Genomic DNA, 14,602 nt, shown 5'->3' with positions numbered 1-14,602 from the left:
CATTCCAGCAGGAATTAGTAATAATTTAATCAGCCCTTGCAGATTTAAGATCATCTGTGTAAAAACATCATTCTCACATTGTATTGAAAACATACTTTCTTGAGAGGGAGGTGAAGTCAGGAGGTACAGCCTGCTTGACAGAAACTGCATTTGCCCCGGGACGCCTTGGCGTATGAACAATATAGCATGCATCATAGTAGCAAGTGGACTTCAGCCTGCTGATTTGGACTGTGGAGACGTGAGACACAGCTCTGAGGAGCCTCCCTACTTCCCCCTTAGTCCCTCATTCTACCCCCAACTCCTCCCTTTCAGCCTTCAGATACCACCTGTGTTGCCTCTTTCAGAACGCTGATCCAAGGGTATCACTTCCTGCTCAGAAACCTTCAAAACCCATTAGTATATCAGTAACAAAGTCTCAGATCTAGTCCAGTCTTCCCTGATGTGGTCCCACCTGAGCTGTTCACACTTGGAGCCTTTTTCTGTTCCCCATCTGGCCTCATACAAACGGAAAACCATTTCCTGCACCGACTTCTCACTGCCTGCTCTTCGTCCAGATTGTCTTTCCCCCAGTCTGCAGGAGGAAAAGGGGTGCCTAACCTTTCAAGGCCCAGTTAATTTTTTACCTCTCTTATGGATTCACTGAAGATAGCTATATCTCAACTGAGGTTGAGATAAATCTCTTGCTCCTCTGTTTCCATAGCGGTCTGTGGCTACCACTAGTACCGTCCATTTAGGCTGCCTTATATTTTGGTGTGTTTGGGGTGTATTCATACCTCTCCAGAGGGACAGGCAGCAGGTATTAGCTGCTTAGATTTTTTTTTAGTTAGTTTGTTTTTAATTTGGAAGACTAAGATGAGGGATTTTATAGTCACTCTTTAATGTGGTACAAGAGCAGCAGCATATGTGCTTAAAAGGAGACCAGGGATTGTGAGAACTCAGTCCTGTTCTCTTAAACCGAAATCACCCATGAGGGACAACCCCACCTCATGCTGTTTTATTAATATAATCCTGTACTTTTGACTCATTTATATTATTAAAAATAGTTGATAGCAGTGGTCATCATCAAAAATTTAATATGTCGAGTTATGTACAAGAGGGCTATAGATAAATAGCTCTGTAAATGTTGTATTTCTCTTTTGGCTTCACCTTAATTTATCACTTTTTCTGAGTCTAGTAAGTGCTGATACATTACCCATTTTTTTTTTCTCTGCACAAATTACATATTTTTCCCCATCAAGACCTACCCTTCTCATGCCTATTTTTTGAATTTAAATGTAAAATATTATAATGAAATGTTCTTGCTGCTATTAATATCTGAAGACTCTTTGAAGGTTATTTGAAGGCTGTTATCACCTCAAGATGATTTCAACAAAGATAATTTTGTAGAGCCTTACTGGGATCAGAAGACCAAGACTAGAGTTGTGTATTTTTGCGATTTGCTGGCTATATGATCTTTGTCAAGTTACTTAACCTCTTTGTACTTCATCAGTAGAACAGGAACAGTCACGTCTTTCTCTCTCTCAGGGTTTTTGTGAGTGACATCACTGTGTAAACCCTAAAATGAAATGTAAGCATAATAATGAGACCACCAAAAGAAGTAAGTTCTTCGTCAAACCTAGGCATTAGTGTTCTGGTAAATGTTCTAAAACGAGTTCTCCGGGGGCAAAGAAGGGAGCCCTGATCTGTAGCATTTGCCAAGTTCAGTGATTTAAGAGCCCCCTTTTGACTGGTTTCAAGCTATCAAACATCATCACTGGACACAGAGTTGGGAGCTGAACACAGTGGCTCCCTGAGAGTCTCTGTGAGCTGGCCCAGCTCACCACTGGCCTTAGGGCAAGACTGTCTATACCCGTGCTCTCTATAGACACAAAGAACAGCCAGGCATTCTGCTGAAGCTTAAAATCATAATGGAACAGTTTTCCTGGTGGGAGACTCTATTTTGAAAATTTATTTTTGGATAGTGAATACAGGATTCCTAATTTAAAAAAAGATCAGTTCTTTTGTTAACTCAGAGTGGCATCAGGTCTTCGCTGAATTTTGTTGGGTGAATAAGATGGAGATTTTGTCTGAAACTCACACAACGTCTTCCCTTCGGGAAACTACTTCCCATGATTATGTTCCCGTGTACCTAATTAAATCCATACAGTAAATGTGTACAAAGGAAAGAAGCAAATATATTTGAGGCATTGAAATGTATTTTAAACAGATTCTATGTAGGTGCTTGCAGGCTGTCAGTAACTGGTGGCTGTAACTAGTACTAACCGCGTTGCAAGTGCACCCAGCTGGTTTTTCAAACCTTATGATGTATGTACCTTTTAAAGGTGGTAAGGCAGAGCAGCTGAAAACATGGGCAGCAGAGAGAATTTCTGGGTTCAAATCCTGGCTGTGTTATGGTCACTGCATCCCCTTGGGAGAATCATTAGTGTTGTTCTGCTCGAGTTTCAAAAAAGGAGACAGTAATAATATCTCTCTGGGCAGGTTGTGGTGAGGATGAAATGAGGAAAAGCAATACAAAAAGGTCTTAATGCCATGCCTGACATAGAGTCAGCATCCTCACTGTTGTCCTTTCAAAGGTATTTAAGTTCACATACCTGGCAAATCTTTGTTGAATCCCCTCCACACATTATTCCTGTAATATTAGGAAATTACTAATTTTTTTTTTAAAGCTGATTCTGGTTATATTTCAAATAATAAATGAAAACCAGGCACATTATTGCATTATTAGTACTGAAATAATCCCTGGTAAACCTCTTTTACATACTTAGTTGTTTATAGTTTTTTCACTGCTGCAATTCATAATCTTTCTAACCCCACAAGAGTGCTATTCATAATTACATTGCACAAAAAAGCACACAATTCTTTCACAGAAGACGAGGAGGTAGCTTGAAAAGGAACACTGTGATGCTCCTCTTATAGAAAAGGAAACTGATCAGGCAGTGATATGCCACAGTGTGTCCTTGTGGGGGCATTTCTCGGCAGGTAATGTCCCTTCTTTGGGTTACAGACCCCTGCTTACACCTTTATTAAGAACTTCTTATTCATCGTTGTCAGACTTGATTGTTGCATCTCTGTCTTTTATGGTTCATGTCTGTTACCTTCAGCACCTAGTGCAGTACCTTGCACTTACTTGGTTGCCCAGTTAGCGCTACACAGGGCTTGGCACATGGAAAGGATGTTTCTTTGCGTGTCTGTCTACGTGGGAAGGCTCAGAAGTAGCAAAACCTCCCGGTGTTTGCCCACTGATGCAACACGGGACTTGTCTCGTGTACAGTTTGGCTGCGGCCAGTGGACTTTGTCTTTTCTCCTTTTTTCCTCAGGCAGAAAGCTTAGAAGATAAGAATATGGCACAAGTGCAGCGTTGCCAGCTGGAGAAGCTGAAATCACAGTATGACAGGCTGACAGAGGAATTAACCCAGAATGCAAATGAGAACAAAAAATTGAAGCTAAAATACCAGTGTTTGAAGGATGAACTAGAAGAAAAGGTAAACATGTGGATGGATTCAAATTGAAAAGGCTTATTTGCATTTCTTCTAGAACATAGAAGTTAATAAATGCTAATTTTCAGCTTTCATAGAAAAGTTGTATCAGTGCCAGATACAGTCATAGAAGTTTATTAGGATGCTGTGATTTTTATTCTTTCAACAACAAGTAACCTTCTAATACGTTTTATTTTAAATTTCTAATGGATCTTAAAATAGGTATTTATAGGCAAGGTAGCAAAGAAAGGAGTTATGGTTTATTGAAGACCTACTCTATGGCAAGCATTTATGCCAACAGATTGATTTATGTGTGCTCATTTAATTCACACAACTCTTTGAGTTAGATTTTATTGATCCCTTTAACCCATGAGGAAACCATGGTTCAAAATAAAATATGTAATGGTTAAGTGGTCATTGTGTACTAGGCACTCTTCATGCTCATAGTCATTTTATGAAATTGATACTATTAGGCTCATTTTTGAAGTTACAGAGACTGAAGCTTAAGAAGGTTGGTAACCTGGAACATTACCAACAGACTCATTACTTTTCTATCAGTAGCTCTGTAAAATTTGGGGTGTATCTGCTGTATATCGGGGCTTTTCAGGTAGCACTAGTGGTAAAGACAAAATGGGAAAGACTAGAGATCTCTTCAAGAAAATACGAGATACCAAGGGAACATTTCATGCAAAGATGGGCTCAATCAAGGACAGAAATGATATGGACCTAACAGAAGCACAAGATATTAAGAAGAGGTGGCAAGAATACACAGAAGAACTGTACAAAAAGATCTTCATGACCCAGATAATCACGATGGTGTAATCACTCACCTAGAGCCAGACATCCTGGAACGTGAAGTCAAGTGGGCCTTACAAAGCATCACTACGAACAAAGCTAGTGGAGGTGATGGAATTCCAGTTGAGCTGTTTCAAATCCTGAAAGATGATGCTGTGAAAATGCTGCACTCAATATGCCAGCAAATTTGGAAAACTCAGCAGTGGCCACAGGACTGGAAAAGGTCAGTTTTCGTTCCAATCCCACAGAAAGGCAATGCCAAAGAATGCTCAAACTACCGCACAATTGGACTCATCTCACATGCTAGTAAAGTAATGCTCAAAATTCTCCAAGCCAGGCTTCAGCAATATGTGAACCGTGAACTTCCAGATGTTCAAGCTGGTTTTAGAAAAGGCAGAGGAACCAGAGATCAAATTGCCAACATCTGCTGGATCATGGAAAAAGCAAGAGAGTTCCAGAAAAACATCTATTTCTGCTTTATTGACTATGCCAAAGCCTTTGACTGTGTGGATCACAATAAACTGTGGAACATTCTGAAAGAGATGGGAATACCAGAGCACCTGACCTGCCTCTTGAGAAACCTATATGCAGGTCAGGAAACAACAGTTAGAACTGGACATGGAACAACAGACTGGTTCCAAATAGGAAAAGGAGTATGTCAAGGCTGTATATTGTCACCCTGCTTATTTAACTTATATGCAGACTCATCATGAGAAACACTGGGCTGGAAGAAGCACAAGCTGGAATCAAGATTGCCGGGAGAGATATCAATAAGCTCAGATATACAGATTTTACCACCCTTATGGCAGAAAGTGAAGAGGAACTCAAAAGCCTCTTGATGAAAGTGAAAGTGGAGAGTGAAAAAGTTGGCTTAAAGCTCAACATTCAGAAAACGAAGATCATGGCATCTGGTCCCATCACTTCATGGGAAATAGATGGGGAAACAGTGTCAGACTTTATTTTTTTGGGCTCCACAATCACTGTGGATGGTGACTGCAGCCATGAAATTAAAAGAGGCTTATGCCTTGGAAGAAAAGTTATGACCAACCTAGATTGCGTATTGAAAAGCAGAGACATTACTTTGTCAACAAAGGTCCATCTAGTCAAGACCACTGGTTTTTCCAGTGGTCATGTATGGATGTGAGAGTTGGACTGTGCAGAAAGCTGAGTGCCGAAGAATTGATGCTTTTGAACTGTGGTGTTGGAGAAGACTCTTGAGAGTCCCTTGGACTGCAAGGAGATCCAACCAGTCCATTCTGAAGGAGATCAGTCCTGGGTGTTCTTTGGAAGGTATGGTGCTAAAGCTGAAACTCCAGTACTTTGGCTACCTCATGTGAAAAGTTGACCCATTGGAAAAGACTTTGATTCTGGGGGGAATTGGGGGCAGGAGGGAAAGGGGATGACAGAGGATGAGATGGCTGGATGGCATCACTGACTCGATGGACGTGAGTTTGAGTCAACTCCAGGAGTTGGTGATGGACAGGGAGGCCTGGCGTGCTGGGACTTATGGGGTCGCAGAGAGTCGGACACGACTGAGCGACTGAACTGAACTGAGTGGTAAAGAAGCCGCCTGGCAATGCAGGGAACATTAGAGACAGGTTCGATCTCTGGGTCGGGAAGATCCCCTGGAGGAGGGCATGGCAACCGCCTCCAGTGTTCCTGCCTGGAGAATCCCATGGACAGAGGAGCCTGGTGGGCTACAGTCCATGTTGTTGTTCAGTCACGCACTTGTATCTGACTGTTGTGACCCCATGGACTGCAGTACGCAAAGCTTCCCTGTCCTTCACCGTCTCCTGGAGTTGCTTAAACTCAGGCTTATTGAGTCGGTGATCACATCCAACTACCTCATCCTCTGTCGCCCCCTTCTCCTCATGCAGGGTCGCAAAGAGTCAGACACAACTGAAGCGACTTAGCGTGCATGCACACCATGCATCAGGCATAGGGTAGAATACTGTGGACTTTCAGCAAGTCACTCCTTTTGTGGCAAAGTGTCAACTAAGAATAGAAGATAGAATATTTAAACTTGTGTTCTATGTCTTTCAGTTCAGTTCATTTCAGTTGCTCAGTCGTGTCCGACTCTTTGCGGCCCCATGGACTGCAGCACGCCAGGCCTCCCTGTCCATCACCAACTCCCAGAGTTTACTCAAATTCGTGTCCATTGAGTTGGTGATGCCATCCAACCATCCCTGTGTCTTTACCAGCTTCTTGAAAGGATTTGCCTTCCAGTGTGATACAAGTCAAATAGAGAAAGGACTCTTAGCATTTGGATAATAGGATAGGGCAGGATAGACTGGGCCAGATGAATCCTATTCTTGATAAGTGTTACTAACTAACATCTGTAATAAAGGAATTATCAAGGCGTAGGGTGTCATAAAACTCCGCATAAACCTCTAGAAGAAACTTTCATGCTTTGCTCTTCTTTTCCTCTGTCATTTCTGTATATACATTTACCTTTCTAGTAATTGTTAAAATCAAGGAAATAAAACTTAAGTAAACTTCGTGTTTATGATTAAATGTGCTTAAGTTGCTAAATTTAGGCCTACAACCTTGACAGTTGTTGTAGTTTAGCTCTTACGTCACACTTTGTTTTCATTATGTCTAATGTTCACAAATATTTAATGTATCTGTTTTCAGGGTATAGTTGCTTTGGAGATAATGCTTAATTTTCCAAGTTTTTCATAATTAAAATGTAGCCAGAAAGTTGTATTAACATGTTATATATTTAGTTATTTGCATTTAGGAAATAGTAGAGAAGTTTTTGATACATTGAAAGTGTAAAGGTTACCTTATTCTGCTTAGAATAAATGTTTCTTTACTATTATATTTGTGATGTTCCAGATATATATGCAGTATCGTGCATTCATATAAATGGAACATTTGAGACTTCCCTGGTGGTCCAGTGGTTAAGACTTCATTCTTCCCCTGCAAGGGGCTTGTGTTTGATCCCTGGTTGAGAAACTAAGATCCTGCATGCCCTATGGCACAGGCAAAATTAAATAAATAAGTAAATACATAGAACATTTACGTTAGAACAGAGTTTTTGTCAACTTTAAATTGTCACCTGCCCTTGCCATCTTCCTCTGTAAGGATTAAATCATGTGCTGCTCTGGCTGCTGACTTTCAATACCTCCCTAAGGCACTTCAAGGTAGAGATCAGGGAGGCGGCACGCTGTGCTCTGGGAAAACTGGCAGAACAGGTCTCCAGAGAGTTAGATATTTTCAGGAGCTGGTTTTATGAACCCAATCCTTACACCTGCTCATATCTAGAAAAGCTCTAAATCCTTTGATGGTGACATCAGCTCCTTGTGACTAGCAGAAAGGCTTTGCAAAGATAAATGTTTGATTGCATGAACTCCGTATTCACCACCAGAACCAGCTATGTATTGACTTTGCCCCCTACCTCTTTGGAGCAGTTGCCCAGAGCTCTCTGAGGTGCTGTTTCCCAGGCTGCAGCCCTCCATTTGCCCCAGATAAAGCTTAACTCTTATGTTGTACGTTTTTTTCAGTCGACAGTTTCTGGAGTTAGTGGTTGTATAGTAGATTCTCCCCAGCCTCCCTTAGTGGTTTCCCTGTCCACAATTTCAGATACCTGCCACAGCAGATTACTGAAATTACCAATTTTGGACCAATTGCGGTGCAGAAAGATTAACTGGAAAATTCTAGAAATAATTCGGAAGTTTTAAATTGCACATTATTTTGAGTAACATGGTGAAATCTTCCTCTGTTCCACTTTTTTCCACCTGGGATACCCTCTTATCTCAATCTGCTGCTAACATCCGACCAGCCACATCATCATGGCTTGATGGCCCAGAATCACCCAAAGCATGTGAGATCCTCCTTCTGAGATATTATCAGAAGGTCAGTAGTAGCTTAACGCTGTCTCATCATGTAGGCATTTTAATGTCTCATATCCTCACCAGAAGTGTGGTGAATATGGTACAGTAAGATATTTTGATAAAGAGACCACCTTCATATAACTTTTATTACAGTGGATCATTACAGTTGTCCTATTTCATTATTAGTTACTATTGGTAATCTCTTACTGTGCTGGTTTATAAGTTAAACTTTATTATAGGTATGTATGTGTAGAGCATCATCACTCTGCTCACAAAGCAGAGACATCACTTTTCTGACAAAGGTCTGTATAGTCACAGCTCTGGGTTTTCTAGTGGTCATGTGTGGGATGTGAGAGCTGGACCATAAAGAAGGCTGAGTGCTGAAGAATCGATGCTTTTGAACTGTGGTGCCAGAGAAGTCTCTTGAGAGTCCCTTGATCTGCAAGGAGATCAAACCAGTCAATCTTAAAGGAAATCAACCCTGAATATTCATCGGAGGGACTGATGCTGAAGCTCCAATACTTTGGCCACATGATGGGAAGAGCTGACTCATTGGAAAAGACCGTGATCTTGAGGAAGACTGAAGGCAGGAGGAGAACGGGACAACAGAGGATGAGATGGTTGGATGGCATCACCAACTCAATGGACATGAGTTTGAGTAAGCTCCGGGAGATGGTGAAGGACAGGGAGACCTGGAGTGCTGCAGTCCATGGGGTCGCAAAGAGTCGGGCACAACTGAGCGACTGAACTGATGGATGTGTAGGAAAAACATGTAAAGGATTTGGTACTGTCTGCAGTTTCAGGTATCCCCTGGTGGGGTCTTGGAATGTATCCCTCAGATAATTGGGGATTCCTGTAGTCCTTTGCTATATATTGAGCATCTAGTATGTGGGAGGCATTGCTGGATGCTGGGGATAAGATGCAGGTCTGAAGTTGAAAGTTTATAGTGGGATCATTAAAAGCAATATCCCTTTCGATTGTTAAAACTATTGAATATATAGTCAAGTCCTGATAATAGGTGCTGATGCAAAGAAAAGATATCTAAAGTCTAAAATGGTAAATAATCTTAAGAATACAGAGACACACACTCATACACACATAGCCTATGGGCTTACTTTTGTTTAATATATTTTGTTTACATGATTGTTGTATCCTTTTGATTGACTTAGCTGTTTTTGTTCACCTAATTTTTTTTAGTATAATTAGTTGTGAATCAAAACTTCATTGGATCAAGTTATATCCAGATAGGGTCTTTCTCTTTCAGAGGTAGTGAGGTGTTGACAGCTATGGACAGAACGTTCAGTTTAAATCATTTTCTAGCCATGTGTCATTAGGCAAGTTGCTTAAAACTCAAAGTCTCAGTTATATCATCCTTAAAACCAGTATAATAATAACTTCTAATGGAGTTAAATGTGAAAATGTATTTAAAGTGCTTGGCAGAGTGTCTGATACCTGATCAGCTATCAATTAGCAGCTACCATTATTTTATTATTGTTAAGTTACCAAGTGGATGCTAGTTAATCAGCCAAGCAATAAACCAATCGGCAAGCATTGATTAACTACTTATGATATGTTAAGGATTAAGGGCCAGTGCCGGAGTTCAGCTCCAGCAGCCAGGGATTCAACCTGAAGGGGTGAGTGGTGTTGGCGAGAGAGAAACTGAGGCAGCCTCTCAGTTTTCTTGGACTGCCTGTTTATTTCAAGCTTATGGTTTTCTTTTATACTTTTACAAAAGCATTAGGTCAGAGGCTTGATATTTTTCGTTCCCATGGACCCAGATTTATTTTTCTCCAAAAATCATTGTTGCCCCTCAAAAGGAGTTCCTTCTTCAGCGATTCTCTTACCTACTTTTTCTCATGTGTCCTTGTGAATACCCTGTAACTCATGCTAATGTCTGGGCTGCATACCACATTCCTCAGTTTAATTCTTACCTTTCTAAGTCCTGTTTGCCCCTAGTATCCTAAGCTCACTATTTCTTAGAAAGGGCTTCTACCTAATAATATCTCTAAAGTCCCTAATTTCTATAAGCTCTAGTAGAATATGCTAACATTACAGCAATTACATTAAATCTTTAGCTTCTAACTATTTTAATTATTCCTAAACCCTAAATTCAGCAAACTCCTTTGCCATAAACTTTTCTCACAAATGGGCCTCAGATAGCAATCCCTCCCATGGCCTCAAGCTGCGGCCTGTGTGCTCACCCTGGAACACTTTTTTGTAAAAGTCCTTGAACAAATGTCAGTGATTAACTTTATGAGTTATTCTTTGAGAACAGCTGCAGAAGGCTTTATGCCTTTTCATGCTCCTCTCAAAAACAATAAGCACCTTAATATTCTCTTCAGTCAACTCAGCCATGGAAAGGGAAAAACAAGTCAGAATCACAAAGCCTAACTCCTTCATTCCGGGTCTGTGCCTACGGAACAAAGGGAGGGGGTTTAGGGCCGTGCCTCTATTTTGTCAGTAATGCCTAACGCGGCTCCCGACAGGCCAGGGAACTGGGAATAAGACTTACTGCAGAACTATGTTGATTGGACATTTTGAGCCAGAACTGTGTCGAATCACTTGAGATGATGGTCCACAAAGGAGGAGCCAACTTGAGAAGAGTTGGCATTTCCTGTTGAACACACAGGAGGGTGGGTTTGTAATTATGTTTGCTATTTGAAGAGAGGAACCACATCATGGTTGTTTTCCTATCCCCAAGATTAGGTACAGAGCTTGACATATGGTAGGTAATTTATAAGTAATAGTTGTGGATAAAGAGATACGAATGTGTATGCATACATGCTCATATGTTTGCGTGCGTGCTCAGTCGCTCAGTCATGTCCTTCTCTTTTGCGCCCTGATGAACTGTAGCCTGCTAGGCTCCTCTGTTCATTCTTGGGTTTCCCAGACAAGAATACTAGAGTGGGTTGCCATTTCCTTCTCCAGGGGATCTTCCTGACCCAGAAATTGAACCCGTGTCTCCTGTGGCTCCTGCATTGGCAGACGGATTCTTTACCACTCACACCACCTGGGAAGCCCTGCTTACCTGTTTATGTGTAGATAAAAGATGTGGTGACCTGTGGCTATAGGTGTTTGTTCATTCTCTCCTCCTCTCTCTCTCTCCCCTTCCCTCCCTCTCTTCCCCACTCCTCCTTTCCCTTTCCTTCAATGAGTGTCTGTGTGTTGGCCAGTCTGGGGAAATAAAAACAAGAAAACAGTACAAAAATATGTCCCCAGTGAAAAAAAGCCCATGACTTATATCCCAGAGATTCCTGCTCTCCAAGCAGTGCAGTGAACTTGATAAATAGGGCCCAATTGAAGGATTTATAATCCTAATGAAGGGATTTCCAGTCAAAAGGGTCTCTATAGAACCATTTCTGATCAGCTTATAGATTTCGTAGGCTATCTGGGATGCTTAGCTAACTGATATGATACTTGGTTTTCTCCATTGTTATACTTTAACTTCATTTTCTATTATTAGTTCTTTCGGGAGATGTGAGTAGCTGCAATGAAACAATTAGGAGATGAATTGTGAGACAATTTAAGGCAATTGCAGTTCACAGGAACGTAAGCATTGAATAGATTAGGGTTTGCAGAAATGTGATTTTGTTCCTTCTCATGAAATCCGTTATTTAGATCGTTTGTGAAGTGACATGTAGCAACAAATTTAAAGCTATGGCTGTATTGGTTAAAAACACTTAAGAAATAATCTTCTTATATAAAATGTGGATCTTTAAAAAGATCATTATAATTCAGATTGCAAGTGTAATGATGATGCCATTTTTACATAAGCTGGAAACTGAGTTTGAGAGCATAGTATTGTGACTTGCCCAACATTGCACAACTTGTGTTGGAAACAGGATATGAGCACAGATTTCTTGTATTTTCCCCTTTATTTACTGCCAGTAAAATGACTCACGTTTCTGTCTTTTCATTGATTTCTTTAGTGTTGAATTTAAATTTGTTGTTATTATAGTCAAAAGATTACCATATCCTTTCTTATTTGTTTTTAGTCTGTATAAATTTTGGATTAGAAGTCATCAGTAATTTTTTTAGAAAAATTAAAACCTGATATTTCCACATAAAAGATATCTGTGACTGGAAAAAATGAATCAGCATTGTTTAATTTTGTTTTGTTTCTAATTTGACCATCTGTTTAGGATTGTTCTTTTTCATGAGGTGAAAAAATGTATATGATTGTCAGATACCTGTTCTATAAAATAGTCACTCTGCTAAAATCACAGTTTTACATTTTTTACCAAGAACTCCTTAATAGTAGCAGGCAGAATTCTCTGTTTTTTTGTTTGTTTCTCCCCCACAAGTATGAGAAAGAAGTAGAAGTTAATGAGCTGTTGACTTGTAGCATTTATTTTAATGATTACACTTTAGGCCATTTTTAGGCAATCTATACTCTTTCTTCATCTTTTTTATATCATGTGAATAGACTAAAGCTATAACTTCCACATATTAATTTGAGGGCAAACTTTAAACCAGACACTTTAAATAAACACTAACTAGGATACTATGAGTAATTTCCTGTCAGGTTTCTCCCAATTAAAAAAAAAAAACAAAATAATAATAAAATGGTCAAATTGAAGGCAAAATTATAAATTTATCATTTGTTATTTGTAAAGTGTTTTTTTTTTCTAATTTTATTTTATTTTTAAACTTTACATAATTGTATTAGTTTTGCCAAATATCAAAATGAATCCACCACAGGTATACATGTGTTCCCCATCCTGAACCCTCCTCCCTCCTCCCTCCCCATACCATCCCTCTGGGTCGTCCCAGTGCACTAGCCCCAAGCATCCAGTATCGTGCATCGAACCTGGACTGGCAACTCGTTTCTTACATGATATTTTACATGTTTCAATGCCATTCTCCCAAATCTTCCCACCCTCTCCCTCTCCCACAGAGTCCATAAGACTGTTCTATACATCAGTGTCTCTTTTGCTGTCTCGTACACCGCGTTATTGTTACCATCTTTCTAAATTCCATATATATGCGTTAGTATACTGTATTGATGTTTTTCCTTCTGGCTTACTTCACTCTGTATAATAGGCTCCAGTTTCATCCACCTCATTAGAACTGATTCAAATGTATTCTTTTTAATGGCTGAGTAATACTCCATTGTGTATATGTACCACAGCTTTCTTATCCATTCATCTGCTGATGGACATCTAGGTTGCTTCCATGTCCTGGCTATTATAAACAGTGCTGCGATGAACATTGGGGTACATGTGTCTCTTTCCCTTCTGGTTTCCTCAGTGTGTATGCCCAGCAGTGGGATTGCTGGATCATAAGGCAGTTCTATTTCCAGTTTTTTAAGGAATCTCCACACTGTTCTCCATAGTGGCTGTACTAGTTTGCATTCCCACCAACAGTGTAAGAGGGTTCCCTTTTCTCCACACCCTCTCCAGCATTTATTGCTTGTAGACTTTTGGATCGCAGCCATTCTGACTGGTGTGAAATGTAAAGTGTTTTTAACTGAATCCCTGATAGCTGTTAAATCCAGAGTAGTCCTTACTTTTTCAGAGAATTGACGGAAACACCAGAGTGTTACCATGTGTGAATCACTCAGCCCGATGTTAGGAAACATGCTTAGAATGCGTCGATGGAGTGACCTTTACGTCCAGCCGTGGTGGAGGGAGGGGCAAGACCCACAGATGCATGAAAGGACATTTGGTCTCTACTTCCCAGACTGAAGCAGCTTCCCTGGTGGCTCAGATGGTAAAGAATCTGCCCACAATGTGGGAGACCTTCATCCCTTGGTGAAGGGAATGGCAACCCACTCCAGTATCCTTGCCTGGAGAATTCCATGGACCAAGCAGCCTGGCGGGCTACAGTTCATAGGGTCACAGGGTCGGACACGACTGGGTGACTAACACTTTCACACTTCCCCAGGCTGAAACGAAGATATGGAGAAGCCTCTTCCTACTTCTTTCCCATTGGCAGTGAACTCATTACCAACCATTTACAATCTAACTGATTGGTTTTAAGTGAATTTAAGGAGTGACATCCAAGTTTGTGTCTTTATGACCTCTGATTTGAATTTGAATTTGAGGCATTTCAAGTCATTTTGAAGGGCTTCCCTGGTCTCTCAAATTGTGAAGAAGCTGTCTGCCAATGCAGCAGGTATAAGAGATGTAGTTTCGATCCCTGGGTCTGGAAGATCCCCTGGAAGAGGAAATAGCAACCCTTTCCAGTATTCTTGCCTGGAAGATCTCCTAGACAGAGGAGCCTGGCAGGCTACAGTCCATTGGGTCACAGAGAGTCGAACACGACTGAGCGACTAACACTTTCACTTTTTGAGGCATTTAATCTTTTAACTTGCTGTCAGTTCAGTCACTCAGTTGTATCTGACTCGTTGTGACCCCATGGACTGTAGTACACCAGGCTTCCCTGTCCATCACCAACTCCTGGAGCTTACTCAAACTCATGTGCATTGAGTCAGTGATGCCATCCAACCATCTCATCCTCTGTTGTCCCCTTCTCCTCCCGCCTTCTATCTTT

The 14,602-nt window shown here is 40.8% G+C and overlaps 1 protein-coding gene across 11 annotated transcripts in view; it reads left to right on the top strand.

Moving 5' to 3' along the window:
• Positions 1–14,602, top strand: part of CEP128 (centrosomal protein 128) — a 475,959-nt gene that overhangs the window by 174,652 nt on the left and 286,705 nt on the right. For 10 of the 11 annotated variants that reach the window (XM_061429609.1, XM_061429607.1, XM_061429608.1 and 7 more), the window contains one exon: positions 3,318–3,482. The exons of the other annotated variant lie outside the window; for it this stretch is intronic. In XM_061429609.1, coding sequence (XP_061285593.1) covers positions 3,318–3,482 — 165 coding nt within the window. The remainder of the gene's footprint in view (positions 1–3,317; positions 3,483–14,602) is intronic. 11 annotated transcript variants of the gene reach the window in all.

The sequence above is a fragment of the Bos javanicus genome, chromosome 10, assembly GCF_032452875.1.
Source record: "Bos javanicus breed banteng chromosome 10, ARS-OSU_banteng_1.0, whole genome shotgun sequence".
Taxonomy (NCBI): Eukaryota; Metazoa; Chordata; class Mammalia; order Artiodactyla; family Bovidae; genus Bos; species Bos javanicus.
Note: the sequence above shows the minus strand (reverse complement) of the source record. Positions and strands in the feature narration are given on the sequence as shown.